Raw genomic sequence first — 12,766 nt, forward strand, 5'->3', positions numbered from 1 at the left:
GCCCACCCCTGCCGCTTCTCCCCCCATGCCCTCTGCCCCTCTAGCACTGACCTCCAAGAAGAGAGCTGGGGCCTGGGTGCCCCCTGAGGGTCTGGTCCCAGAAGACCCACTCCCTGGGGTGGGATGGAATCTCAGCATGGTGGTGTGCAGGACTGGAGGTGGCTCATGGTGTCCTAAGGGGCAGGGAAAATGTCAATGGGTTGGAGGTGATCTCAGACTTCCAGCTCAGAAACTGAGCTCACAGGTCCTTTACTCTAAGTTTGGGTAGGGGGGGGGTCTCACCAATGAGAAGCCACTGGCTAGGGAGGGCCATACTGCCTGAGGGGTATCTGACAGCAGTGCTAGGTGAGCCCTCTCGCTCTCCTGAGACTTGGAGTGTCACCTCATCTGTGGTGGGGCCATCCGTGGGGGCCAGGGTCAGTCCACGAGGCTATGGCAGAAGATGGAGAGTCAGGAGTGGTGGGGGGAGACTTCTGCTCCATCCCCTCTTTCCAGCCCCTCAGAGACCCCTTCTCACCACTAGGGCCACCCCTGTGTGAACCAGTGCTTTAGACACATAGAAGCCAGCTTCATCCTTCCCCACATACAGCGTCATCCTAGTGGGGGAGAGGAAAAGGGGAGAAGAATGAGTGATGGTGGTGGGTAGTTTCAGTCACCATAGTACCCGTGTCCTTGTATTATCCCCGCCCACACTGACTCCGGGCTGGGCCAAGTGACTTGCTTTGGCCAGTGAGACAATAGCAGATGTGACACAAACGCAGTCTTGAGAAATGCTTGTGCACTGGAGTTTGCCCTCTCATGGGGTTCTTTGGAACCCCGGGACCACCAAGGAAGGAAGCCCAGCTAGTCTGTGAGGCATGAGAGACCTCATTTGACATCCCGTAGGCTAAATAGTCCACCAACTACGAGAGAGCTGAGTGAAGCTATTCTAGATTGTCCAGGCCCAGCCAAGCCACCATCTGGCTGCTCAGACCAGAAAACTACCCAGCTGACCCACAGAATCTTGAAAAATAATGAATGTTTGTTTGTTTTGCAGCTCTAAATTTTGGGGCTGATTTGTTATATAGCAAAAGCTAACTGATACAAACTCTATAGTCATTGTTTCTAAATCTATTTCTAGCCCAGACCTCTTCCATGAGCTCAATCTTCTAAATCTGAACTCATCTCCTCATTCCTTAGCTGCTCCTCCTCCTTCTTCCCCCCCTCCCGCCCGTCTTCCCCCACTTCCTCCTCACCCCCATCACTTCCTCCTCCAGTGCTTCCTACCTTTGAAAACGACCGCATTCATGCGCCTCTAGAAACCTGAGCATTCCCCCCTTCCCCCCCTTCTTCCCCCACTTCCTCCTCACCCCCATCACTTCCTCCTCCAGTGCTTCCTACCTTTGAAAACGACCGCATTCATGCGCCTCTAGAAACCTGAGCATAATGGTTGACTCCTTGCTCTAATCACCAAATTCGTACTGGTTTTTCCTCTTAATATCTGTTACCCTCCACTTATTTCCATCTCTAGCGTTTCTGCCCTGGTTCAAAGTGTCTTCATCTCTTGCCTGAACTAATGCAATATTCTGTGACCACTTCCTCCCCACAACTCTTAAGATACTCTTCACACTGCAGCCAGTTATCTTTCTGAAATGAAAATATGATCAAATCACTTCTTTGCCTAAAACCCTCTAGTGGCTTCTCCTTAGCCTTGTCCCAAACCCTTTAAATGATCCTACAAGATCCCTGTTTAACAGCCTCAGACCTTATTCTCCGCTCAGAGCCGTGCTCCAGCCTTATTCATTTTGCTAATTTAATCTGTTCCCTGGTTGCCGTGATCTCTCTCTGTCTCTCTCTCTCTCTCTCTCGTTTCCTCTTCATCCTTTAGGTTTCAACTTATAGGTCCCTTCCTCTAGGAAGCTTTCTATGATTGCCTTCTGCCCCCAGTCTTGATTTCGGTGCCCTTCCTATACATTCCCATGACACCCTATACTTCTCTCATCTCATCCTTTATCATATCATATTATGATTACATCTTTACATACCTGTCTCCCCCACTAGACTCTGAGATTTCTGTAGGTAGGAACACTGGCTGTATTACTGTACTCCCAGAGCCTAGCAAGCAATTGCTACATAGCAAGTGCTCAATTAATATTTGTGGGATGAACTGAAAGAACGGATAATCCCCAATTTTCCCAGTCTGTCTCCTGGCTCCCCAAGATGGGGACACTAATGTATTTGGTTTTGCAAGGAAGGGTCATATTTAAAGTTTTTAACAATCAGGAAACACATAGTACCTACCAAGCAGAACAGGTACCAGCTGTAGCACTGGGGTGGAGACATGGAGGCCCCTCCTAGGCCAGACTTTACCCTATCAGTTGCTAAACAGTGGGGCCATCCAGGGGGTCCTGAGAGCACATGGGGAGTGGTGCAGGGCACTAGTTATTTACCAAACTGCTGGAAATATTTTGACCCCTGGTTCAGCTGCACCGGCGTGTCATGGTCGGACATCACACCTGCCCATTGGACCTGGGCTACAACACTTGCAGAAGCTCCTCCCCAGTCCCCAGGCATGGGCACTTACAGCAGCTGGGTGTCTAAGGCAGAGAAGTGAGTGGCGGTGTCCTGGGGGCCTGAGGCGGGCAGCTGGATGTGGCCCCAGCGGAGGGCAAGGAAGTGCAGGGTATCCCGAGCCAGTGTGAGATGGGGCAGCTGGCGCAGGCTGTCCTGGTGCCATGTGTAGACGCCCACCACAGGTACGCCTAAGTCCTGAGTCCACAGCACCGCCCCGCTTCCTGGGTCCACCGTTAGCAGCAGGCCCATCCCACAGGATGCCAGGTAGCTCATGTCTGCCAAGAAAGATGGCTGCAGAGATGTGGTCAGGGAGCCCTGACCTGAGGCACCTCGGAGCATCTTGAGGTAGGGAAGCTGCTCTGAGGGTGGGCCAACAGGAGGGCCACTCAGGTACGTGGAGGTCAGGTGAGATCACCTGGAGGGTAATCAGGACATAGGAAGTTCACTGGGTCACTTTGATCTGGGTCAACTGACAGCTGTATAAGACGTAGGGGGTCAGTCATGGTCATCCAAAGGCGACTCAGGTGTGTGAATCAGTCCTTGTCGCTTAGGATGTGGGGTAGTCAGTCATGGTCTGGCTGCTGGTCAGTCAGAGTGGTCTGGAGACATGTGGGTAACGTGGAAGTCATTTAGAATGTGAAGGCTGTCAGCCACGGGCCCTGTGGATGTCACCTGTGATGTGTCAAGGTCGCCTGCAGGAGTTCTCACATGGAATGGTGGAGTCAGGGTCTGAGGGGTGGCTTAGGGCACCTTTGGGGTCACTCAGGCATTTGGGAAGGAGAGTTATTATTTTTTTAAAAACACAACATGATTATATTTTAATACACCACCAAAATACAAAACACCATAGTAAATTGATGGCAATAAAATATGGCGTTTCATTTGCATTGCATGACAAATGGTTAACATCCTTAGTCATAAATGAGTTCTTAGAAACCAGTAACAAAGACACTGATATACCAAGGGAAATGAAACAAACAAAAAAAAGATGAAATAACCCAAGTGACTAGAAGGATTAAGCATATATGAAGATGACTGAGCTGAACAATAACAGAAGAAAAGCAATTTCTCTGTAATATCATATTACCAAAGATTAAAAATCTAACATTTGTACAGTTTTAGGAAACATAGGGAAGGACAGTTATAATATCAAGGGGGTGGTGAGTCTGGGGGAGGTCACTTAGGGTCATCTGTCAGGGGTCGTTCAACATTGGGGGACTGCTCAGGGTGTGCAGGGGAGGGGTTGTTTGGGGTCACTCAGGAGGTGGGGAGCACCAGGGTGACCTGGCTGGGCTCATTGGGAGTGCAGAGGAATTAGGATGTTAAGAGCTGCTCAGGGTACAGGAGGGTCAGGCTGGGTGTTGAGAGGGGTCACTTAGGGCTGTCTATCAAGGGTGTGTCATTCAGTACGTGGGGTCCCTCAGGAGTTCAGGTGGGTCAGAATGTGGTGGGGCTTGGTCGTGGATACCACTCAGGGTTCCCTGAGTTGGGGACCTTGCTCCAAGGTGGAGCCAGAGAAGGGAGGCACTCACATTTGCCAGGTGAGCCATCCACGGGGGCTGCTGAGTAGCGGCGGTAGGTGGTGTTCCAGCGCAGGGCTGGGGCCCTGGGGTCATGCATGGTGACCGTGTACTCTGGGGACACCCAGAAGCAGGGTTACCAGGAATGCTCCTCTACTCCCACCCGGGAGACATCATCTCATGGGGGCGGGGGCTTCCCGAGCACCCAGCCTGGAGGCCAGAGTCTGCAAGCAGCATCAGGATAGCAGAAACCAGGTCTGTCTGGGTCACTGCTGTGTCCCCCGCTCCTTGTTCAGTGCTCAGGGGAGTGTTTGTTGACTGACAGAGTGATTGACTGGCCTGGACCCAGCATGGATAGCAATTGCCAGGCCTGGGCAGAGCAAAAGGGGGGGCTGCCCAGAGCTCGGGGAGCAGCTGGGGCCTGACTCACGCGTCCGGCCGATGTAGAGGCGGGGGGTGGAGGGTCGCTCTGTGGTCAGGGTCATCTGCGTCGTCCCTGATTCAGGGTCCACCACAAACCAGGCATCCTGCTTCCGGCCTGTGGAGGTGGGAAATGTGCTCACTCTCAAGATGGCCTGGAGAGGGTGTGCAGCCTCTCCGTGCTGTGCCTAGCTGGCCCGTCCTGACCTAGGTCCAGTCCCTGCTGGACCAGGACCCCAGGCTGGAGAGATGCTTACCTGTATAGAAGACGCCGTCAGAGCTGCGACAGGGGGAGGCATGAACCAGCTCGGGGATGGTGAATGGCAGTCTCTGGGGAGCGGAAAGAGCAGAGAAGCACATGCAACCTATTCATTAGGGACAATTATTATCATATCCATTCCCAGAGGGGCTAAGTAATGTGGCTAATAATCACTCAGCTGGTAAGTAGCAGAGCCAGGCCTTGAGTGTAGCCAGTTAGTTTCCAGGACCCTCACACTTAACAGCTCTGCTACACAACCTCTTAAGGAGCTGCAGAAAATCCCACTCCTAGTGCCGAGATGCCACCTGATCACATGATCGTGGCCTGACCACCTCAAAAACACTTGCTGAGACTTGAAAACTTCAGTGGCCATGACAACCTTGGAGAGGCTGGGGAACTGTTCCACCCAAGAGACATGAGGACCAAACGCAAGGGGTGATCTTGGTTTGGGTTCTGGACTGGAAACAATAAAGCACACCATTAGGAGCTTGACAAAATTAATATGGATTGTGGATTAGGTAACACTATTGCATCAACGTTAAATCTGCTGATTTTGATAATTTACACTCAGGCTATGTAGGAGAAAATCCTTGTTTTAGGAATACACAATGACGCTTTAGGAGTAAAGGAGCGTAAGTTCTGCAGCTCATTCTCAAATAGTTCAGAAAAAGAAATCTTATATACACATGTGTAATATTATCCATCTATTAAGAGAGAATGATAAAGTGAAAGTGATAAGATGTTAAAAATTGATGCATCTGGGTAAAGGGAATAAACAATTGCTCTGAACTATCTTTGCATTTTTTCCTTACGTTTGAAATTATATCAAAGTGAAAAAAGTCCCCAAACTCCACATACAGAGCTCTTGCCAGACGGCACCCCAGGCACAAGCAAGTACTGAGGGAAAGAGAGTCGGGGCTTCCCGGGGGCTCAGTCAGGATGGACAACAAAAGAAGGCCATACAACCTATAGTTGGTATGGTTAGTGCATGACAGGGGAGCACATGAAGTTGAGGGTACCTGATGCAGATGTGGGGGACTGAAGATGGACTGATGGAAGAAGTTCAGTTGTTTATTCATTCATTCAACCACCGTTTAATGAGCACCTATTACTAGCCAGGTGCTGGGACTCTGTTGTAACCAAGACTGACCAAGTGCCCTTCTGCACACAGTTACATTTCTGGTGTGTGTGTGTGATAATAAACAAACAAAAACACCTAAACCATAATACCATAATGCCAGGTAGTGGTAAATATTATTAAAACAAACTCAGAGAACTAGGATAGACACTGATTTGAGATGTTATTTCACATAGCCCGGCTAGGGAGTAAGAACCCAGGCCAAGGGAGGAGTGAGCCACAGGGTCATGTGGAGGGAGAGTGCTCCGGATAGAGGGACAGAATGCGGAGGCCAGCGGCAGGGCCACCTACCAACTGGCACGTTTAAGGAAGAGCAAGGAGGCCAGTGCACCAGGAGTGGGGATGGAGGGGGCAGAGTGGCCGAAAGTGAGGTCAGCTGGAGGCAAGATCACAGATTGGGAAGGAGTTTGGCTGTTAAATTGGGACTTGAGGGGTGAGTAAGAAACAGCCAGGGGAAGGGGAGCCCTTCTCACAAATCTTCTGCTTCTTCTTCTGGGCTCCTGGTGGATTATATTTCTTTTCCTGCTTAAAGTGGGCACAGCCGTGAGACTTGCTTTAGCCCGAGGGGCGGAGCAGAAGGGGCCAGGTGCACGTGGATACTACAAGGGCCGGGGTGTGCTTCACCTCGGTCTCCTTTTCTGCTTTGGTGACTGAGAAGCCTCGGTTGAGATGGACTGTCTAACGGCTAGGGTCTCCAGTAGACCACAGTGTACAGAGGCCCCGGGGGACCAACGTCGGTCACACGCTGTAAGCAGCACGCAAGCTCTGTGGAGCCACGGAGATTTGTGTGCTGTTGTCGCAGCGTGCGGCGGCTCATCCTGACTGAGTTGGGGAAATAGGGGCAGAATGGAAGAGGGTTCCAGACTCTTGGGGACAAGCTGGGTGAAGCCCCAGAGCTGGCACATTCAATAAGTTGATCGGTGTGTGTGCAGGTGTGTGCATGCATGGGTGCCTGTAGGTGAGCGAAGAGACTGCACAAGTGAGCTGGCCCTGATGTGCTTTGTCAGGGCGACTGGACTTTATCCCAGATGCAGGGAGACTGATGTGACTCGCAACCACATCTGCCCATAAGACCCAGTGATGACCCCCAGAGCTGGATGGGACTGGAGGTCCACGCTCCACCCGGCCCTCCCCAGGGGAGACATACTTGTTTAGATTCCATCAGTGGGCGCCCTGTGCTCTGGCTTCCAGTCGGGGACTGGGATATGGGGAGGAGGCAGAATCAGGGCGAGTGTTCCTGGGTCTCTTCTCCACAGAGTCATCGAGGGCTGGCTGTGTCCCTCCCCCAAAGTCCTCAGCTCCTTCCAGGTGGCCCTCTCCTCAAGCCCCCTCTGGATCCTTCCCCTCCGCTGAGCTTAGGGCTGATAAATGGCACCCCACGGTATGGGCCATAGGACACAGCACCCTGCCCTGCGGTTTCCTACCTCGGCCCGCGCCTTTGTAAGGAATCCTGTTAATAAAACCTCCTCAAGCTCCCCCGTTGTAGCGTGCCACCTGTTTGCTGGGACCTTGCCTGCTTAACATACTAACATTTCTTACCAATTCGGTTTCCGAAATCACACGCGTAAGACCGTCCTGGTAGGCATCCCATGGCACAGTCAGAATTCTGACGCTGCCTGACTCTGCGCTTGGCCACATGACCAGCTTTGGCTGATGAGACTTTAGCGAATGCCATACAGTCGTCCCTCCCTATCCGCTGGCTCTGAACCCACAGATTCAGTCAAATGCAGATTGAAAATATTTGGGGAAAAAAAGTTCCAGAAAGTTCCAAAGAGCAAAACTTGTATTTGCCGCACACGGGGCAACTATTTACATACCATTTACATTGTATTAGATATTATAAGTAATCTAGAGATGGCTTAAAGTATATGGGAGGGGGACTTCCCTGGTGGTCCAGTGGGTAAGACTCCGCGTTGCCAATGCAGGGGTCCCGGGGTCGATCTCTGGTCGGGGAACTAGATCCCGCATGCATACCGCAGCTAAAAGATCCCACATGCTGCAACTAAATAAAGATCCCGCATGCCACAACTAAGACCAGGCACAGCCAAAATAAATAAATAAATATTAAAAAAATAAAGTATATGGGAGGATGCGTGTAGGCTATACGCAAATACTATGCCATTCTATATAAGGGACTGGAGCATCCTTGGATTTTGATGGTGGGGGACGATTGACCTGTGGATACCAAGGGACGACTGTATAAGCAAAGCTTGAAAAATGCTCATGCACTGGCCTCGCCCTCTCTTGCTGCTTCTGGTTCCCTTGTTGATACCATGTGAACAAGCCCAGGCTTGCCTGTTAAAAGATGAGAGACCCCTGGCCCAGTTGCCCCCATCAAAAGCCAGCCCACTACCAACCAGTTTTCAGAAAGAGAGCCAGCTGACCGGCAGCGGACCGCAGATGCTTGGGCAAACTCAGTCAAGGCCACCCAGCTGAGTCCAGCCTAAATTGTCATCTCACAAAATTATGAGTTAAATAAATTGTTTGTATTTTAAGTTTGAGTTTGGGGGCGATTTGTTATTTAGCACAAGCTAACTGATACATAGGTTTCCCCTTAAAACCCTCAGAGTCCCCTGGAGAACCCCCTGTGATGCCCTCAGAGGCCTGACAGTCATCCAGTCAGCCTGCTCTGCAGACACAGACAGAGTCACCCTACCACCCCCTTTCAACAGACCCCTCCAGACAGCCTTCCCCCAGTGCTCTCAGACTTAATCCTCTGCAGGACACTTGGATTCTGACCATACAGCGCCCCCACCCTTTCAGTGCTCTGCCTAACAGAAGCCCTGACCCTCACCCATCCCAAGCACTGTAGGAAACACACCATTAATCCCTGTTGTTTCTGCATCCCCAAGATGTACAGGCTGCCATCAGCTGGGTCTGAGAGAAAGGCTGTCCTGTGGGGCAGAGAGAAACGGGGGAAGGTTGGGTGCACGCCCCCTGGTTCCAAGAGGGCCCCTCCCCTCCAACTTCCCCACCAGTAGGAGCCCACCCTCGAAGGAGGCACCACAGACCTTCAGACCCAAATCTTTTCCCTTACTTCCAGCCCACCCGCCCCTCCAGGCAACTATAGCTTCCCCATCTCTCAGCTGCCCGCTCCTTGGGGTCCACTTACTCTGTGACGTACATTGGCCCCTGGATGATGGGATCTGTAGGGACAGGGACACGGGCATGAGTAGCCCCCTCCAGACTCCCCGTTGAAAGGCATACCTCACATTGGTGCTTACTGTGTGCCAGACACCAAGCCAAGCATTTGTCACGAGTGTAATGTAATCCTCCCAAGAACTCTGTGAGGTAGGGCTGTTACCCTTGGCCCCATTTTATAGGTGCGGACTTTGAGGCTCAGAGAGGTGAAGTGACTTTCCCAAAGTCACACAGCTGGTAAGTGGTAAAGCTGCCTGCAGACACCTGCTTATTGGATTCTAGACCCCATGTTCTCATCGTCCACGCCAAGGTGACCTCTCCCCAACATGAGATCCCAGGAGGGAGGAGTGACTGCCCTTGCTTACCGTCTTTCAGCGTCCACTTCAAGTCCCCTGTCTGCTTGATCAGTGCGTGGAGACTTCCATCCAGGGTGGACACGAACAGGAGGTTCTCTGGCGTGAAGGTCTGAACCTGCAGTGGAAACAAAGTCACCTCTTCTGAGAGGCCTGGGACCACCCTAGTGCTTGCTCCAGGCAGGTCTGGCTGTGACTCGCCTTCCCCTAGAGGGAAACAGAGAAAGAAGGAAGGAGGATTGGGGAAGCTGCTGGCTCCACCCACTGATCTCCACGACCCTAGAGAGGGGTTACGGTGGGAGCCAGGGGGCCTGGCTCCTTTACAAAAGGACATCAGTGACCCTCACAGCCTCCCTAAGAGATTGGTGCTATTATTCTCACCATTGCACAGGTGAAGGAGACTAAGGCTCAGGAAGGTTAGGTAATTAGCCTCCAGCCACACAGATAAATGGCAGAACTGAGACTTGAACCACCATCTCTCTGGTTCCAGTGCCCGGTCCCTTTCTCCTTTGCCTCCCCCAACCCATTCCGTCTCCCCAAACCAGCCCGGCTGCTTTTGGTGCCAGGCTCCAGCGGGCCCCCTGGACCAAGTTGGGGGTGGCCAAGGGAGGGAGGGCTGGTGCTGCCCTGCGTCTGGCCCCTGCTGGGCTAACTCACCTGCTCCAGCCCTTCCTTGAGCAAACAGGGTGGGGCTGAGCTCCTAGCAGGAACCCTAACATCCGGGTGGCGGAGCCGCACCCCTGCAAAGGCCACATCCTGCTCCAGGACCCTCAGGGTTGGGACCAAGCCAATGGTTTTGGAGTAGAGTCAGGAAACTGCCTTCTGGCCCTCTCTTTTCCGGGACTATTTTGTGATCTGCAGCACGGCAGGAGGGAGAATGATCTGGAGAAGCTGCAGACTGATTGCCCACTGTTGAGTTTTGTTTGACCAGCATCGTTTTTAAAATGTCGTTTATAATTAGCTACCAATTTTTTTAAAATTGGAAAGAGTTCACTTGAAAAAATCAAGATTTCTCATTCTTCTCATTTCTAGTTTTTTTCTCATTTTTTTCTGGAAACACCCGATCTGGCCACACTGTGCTCATATTCCTACTTGGCAACCATCGGGTGGGTCCTGAGCTGGAAGTGGGCACGGGGTGGCATGAGCAGCTGCTCTATGATCCCAATAACTGTTCTGGGGGCTCCAGGCTGGACACGTGGATTCTAGTCCTGGCTTTGCCTTCTCACTGCATTTCTATAAGATTGGACTTTTCCGCTCCCGGCAGGGCTGCACCAGATACCCATACCTCCGGCTTATTTATCCCAGAGGTTGTGAATCAGGGGTCCAGTCACGGGTAAGGGGGGGAGCGTTGTGATCTGCCTGAATTTGTCTGTAAAGCTGGGTGTATGGGCGCATTTCTCGACAGAGGACCTTCAAGTGGATCCTAAGTTCCAAGGAAGCCGGGGTTCCAGAAGTTTTAGGAGGCCTGGCAGGAAAGCGAGGGTCCCCTCCCTCCACCCCCACCCCCAGGCTGCAGGACGCGCGGGGCGTTGGGTCTACCTGCTCTCTTCCGCGCGGGCAAGTCTCTCCAGCTCGTGGGGCAACCGGCAACTCCCCAAAGCTAGGAATTTTTCTCAGGCCACGGGCCGACTTGGGGCGACCCGGACCCGGGGGAGGGAGAGGCGCCCCCTGTGGTCCCGCCGCGCCCCAGCCGTCTGCGCCCCCGGACCCGACCTTGGAGGCTCCGCGTCCGCCCGCTTCTCACCTGTGGCCCGAGCGTCCCGAGCAGCGCCGCGAGCTGGAACAGGAGCGGGGACCAAGGGCCGGACCCCCGGGCCGCGCTCGCCATAGCCCGCGTAGACGGCATCCACACAGCTGGCCTGGTCCTTTGGGGCCTCCGGCTCACTGCACGGCTCCCGCCCGGCAGGAAGAGACTCCGCCCCGGGCTGGGCCAGGTGGGTGCGCAACCTCAGCCCGTAATTCTGCTCTTTCCCCCGCCCTTCCCATCGCACTCACACCTTCACCCCGCAAGGGATGGCTCTGAGCTTTCCTGGAAAAGGGATTTTACCAACGGCGGCCCTTATGGAGAATGTACCACCTGCCAAGTATTGTACCAAGTGCTTTACATCCATCATTAACTCATTTCATCTTCACAGCATTTCCGATGTAAAAGCTGGGGCTCTGAACTGGGATTCAGATTCAGATGTCTGACCTCAAAGCTTGTGCTCTTTGTTACTACGCTAGTGGCCTCTATTGAGAAATGATAAACGACAGATTAATTGGTTGGCTCAGGTATTCATACAATAAATATTTATTTATTATCCCAGGCTGAGAAGCAGGAGAGATAAGGTTTCTGTTTTCATAGAACTTGCAGATTCCTAAGCGTTAGGTATCAAATGCACACATGAAAGGCTGCCTGGCTATGGCAATTACAGTCCTAGCTGCAGGCAGACTTGGTTCAGGGAGGGCCTGCAGGGGTCCAGCTGGTTTTCAAGTTTTGACTCATTCATTTCTCCTTCTTTGTGTAAAAATCCCTGCTGATTTGAGGGTCGTGCAGCCTGGCTCTGCCACCATCTCCCCCTCCTCCTCTTTGTCATCCTTGGCCCTCCGGTCACACCGCCCACAGTCAGTGAAGACTTTGCTGGCTGGCCCATAGCTTTCATCTCCACCCCCAATTCTGCTGTCATCACTGGTGTCTTCAGTGTCACCTGCTCCAGCACGCTGACCCTGACCCACACTGTAATCAGCTCATGGTCACCCAGGCTTGCCCAAGTAACCCCAAGTAAATCCTGCCTGGCTGGCATCTGCATTCCCCAGCTGCTGGGCGGGGGGGAGCGCTAGGGGCTCACGGGTGCCTGCTTCTCTACAGACTTGCCTTTGGCCACTGAAGCAGCCCAGTGCCCCCTGCCCATGACTGACGGACATGGGGTACAAAAGACTGGCCCTTTTGCCTCAAGGTGGAACCAACCAAGGTGCAGTTTGTCATCGAGAGGTCCCCATGAGATGAGGCTGAAGCCGGTCTCCAGCTGAGAGCCCTCCTTCCTTGGCGCTTCTCCCTGCCCCATCCTGCTTCCCTCACTCCCCTTCTCTTAAAGAGTTCTTCCCAACATGTCACTTGAGCAAGAATCCCTGTCTCAGGCTCTGTTTTCAAGAACCTGCCAAATCCTCTAACCACATTGTCATCAAATGTAGCCTCGGAAAGCCCGACTCCCTCATGGCGCAAAAACCTCTTTTAGAAATATGTACATCATCGGGCTACCCTGGTGGCGCAGTGGTTGAGAGTCCGCCTGCCGATGCAGGGGACGCGGGTTCGTGCCCCGGTCCGGGAAGATCCCACATGCCGCGGAGCGGCTGGGCCCGTGAGCCATGGCCGCTGAGCCTGCGCGTCCGGAGCCTGTGCTCC

General features: G+C 52.9%; 1 protein-coding gene across 2 annotated transcripts in view; it reads right to left on the reverse strand.

Annotated features, from left to right (window-relative positions):
• Positions 1–11,227, reverse strand: part of ERN2 (endoplasmic reticulum to nucleus signaling 2) — a 20,789-nt gene extending 9,562 nt beyond the window's left edge. The window contains exons 1-11 of one of the 2 annotated variants that reach the window (XM_007105659.3): positions 11,129–11,227; positions 9,397–9,502; positions 9,003–9,036; positions 8,712–8,784; positions 4,751–4,823; positions 4,504–4,611; positions 4,086–4,187; positions 2,564–2,828; positions 518–596; positions 283–430; positions 52–173 (exon numbers count right to left, since the gene is read on the reverse strand). In XM_007105659.3, the coding sequence (XP_007105721.3) occupies positions 52–173; positions 283–430; positions 518–596; positions 2,564–2,828; positions 4,086–4,187; positions 4,504–4,611; positions 4,751–4,823; positions 8,712–8,784; positions 9,003–9,036; positions 9,397–9,502; positions 11,129–11,212 (1,194 nt within the window). In that variant the 5' untranslated portion in view covers positions 11,213–11,227. The remainder of the gene's footprint in view (positions 1–51; positions 174–282; positions 431–517; positions 597–2,563; positions 2,829–4,085; positions 4,188–4,503; positions 4,612–4,750; positions 4,824–8,711; positions 8,785–9,002; positions 9,037–9,396; positions 9,503–11,128) is intronic. The other variant, XM_024123574.1, reaches the window with a different exon arrangement.
• Between the last annotated feature and the right edge of the window lie 1,539 nt (positions 11,228–12,766).

This window comes from Physeter macrocephalus, chromosome 14 (assembly GCF_002837175.3).
Source record: "Physeter macrocephalus isolate SW-GA chromosome 14, ASM283717v5, whole genome shotgun sequence".
Classification (NCBI taxonomy): Eukaryota; Metazoa; Chordata; class Mammalia; order Artiodactyla; family Physeteridae; genus Physeter; species Physeter macrocephalus.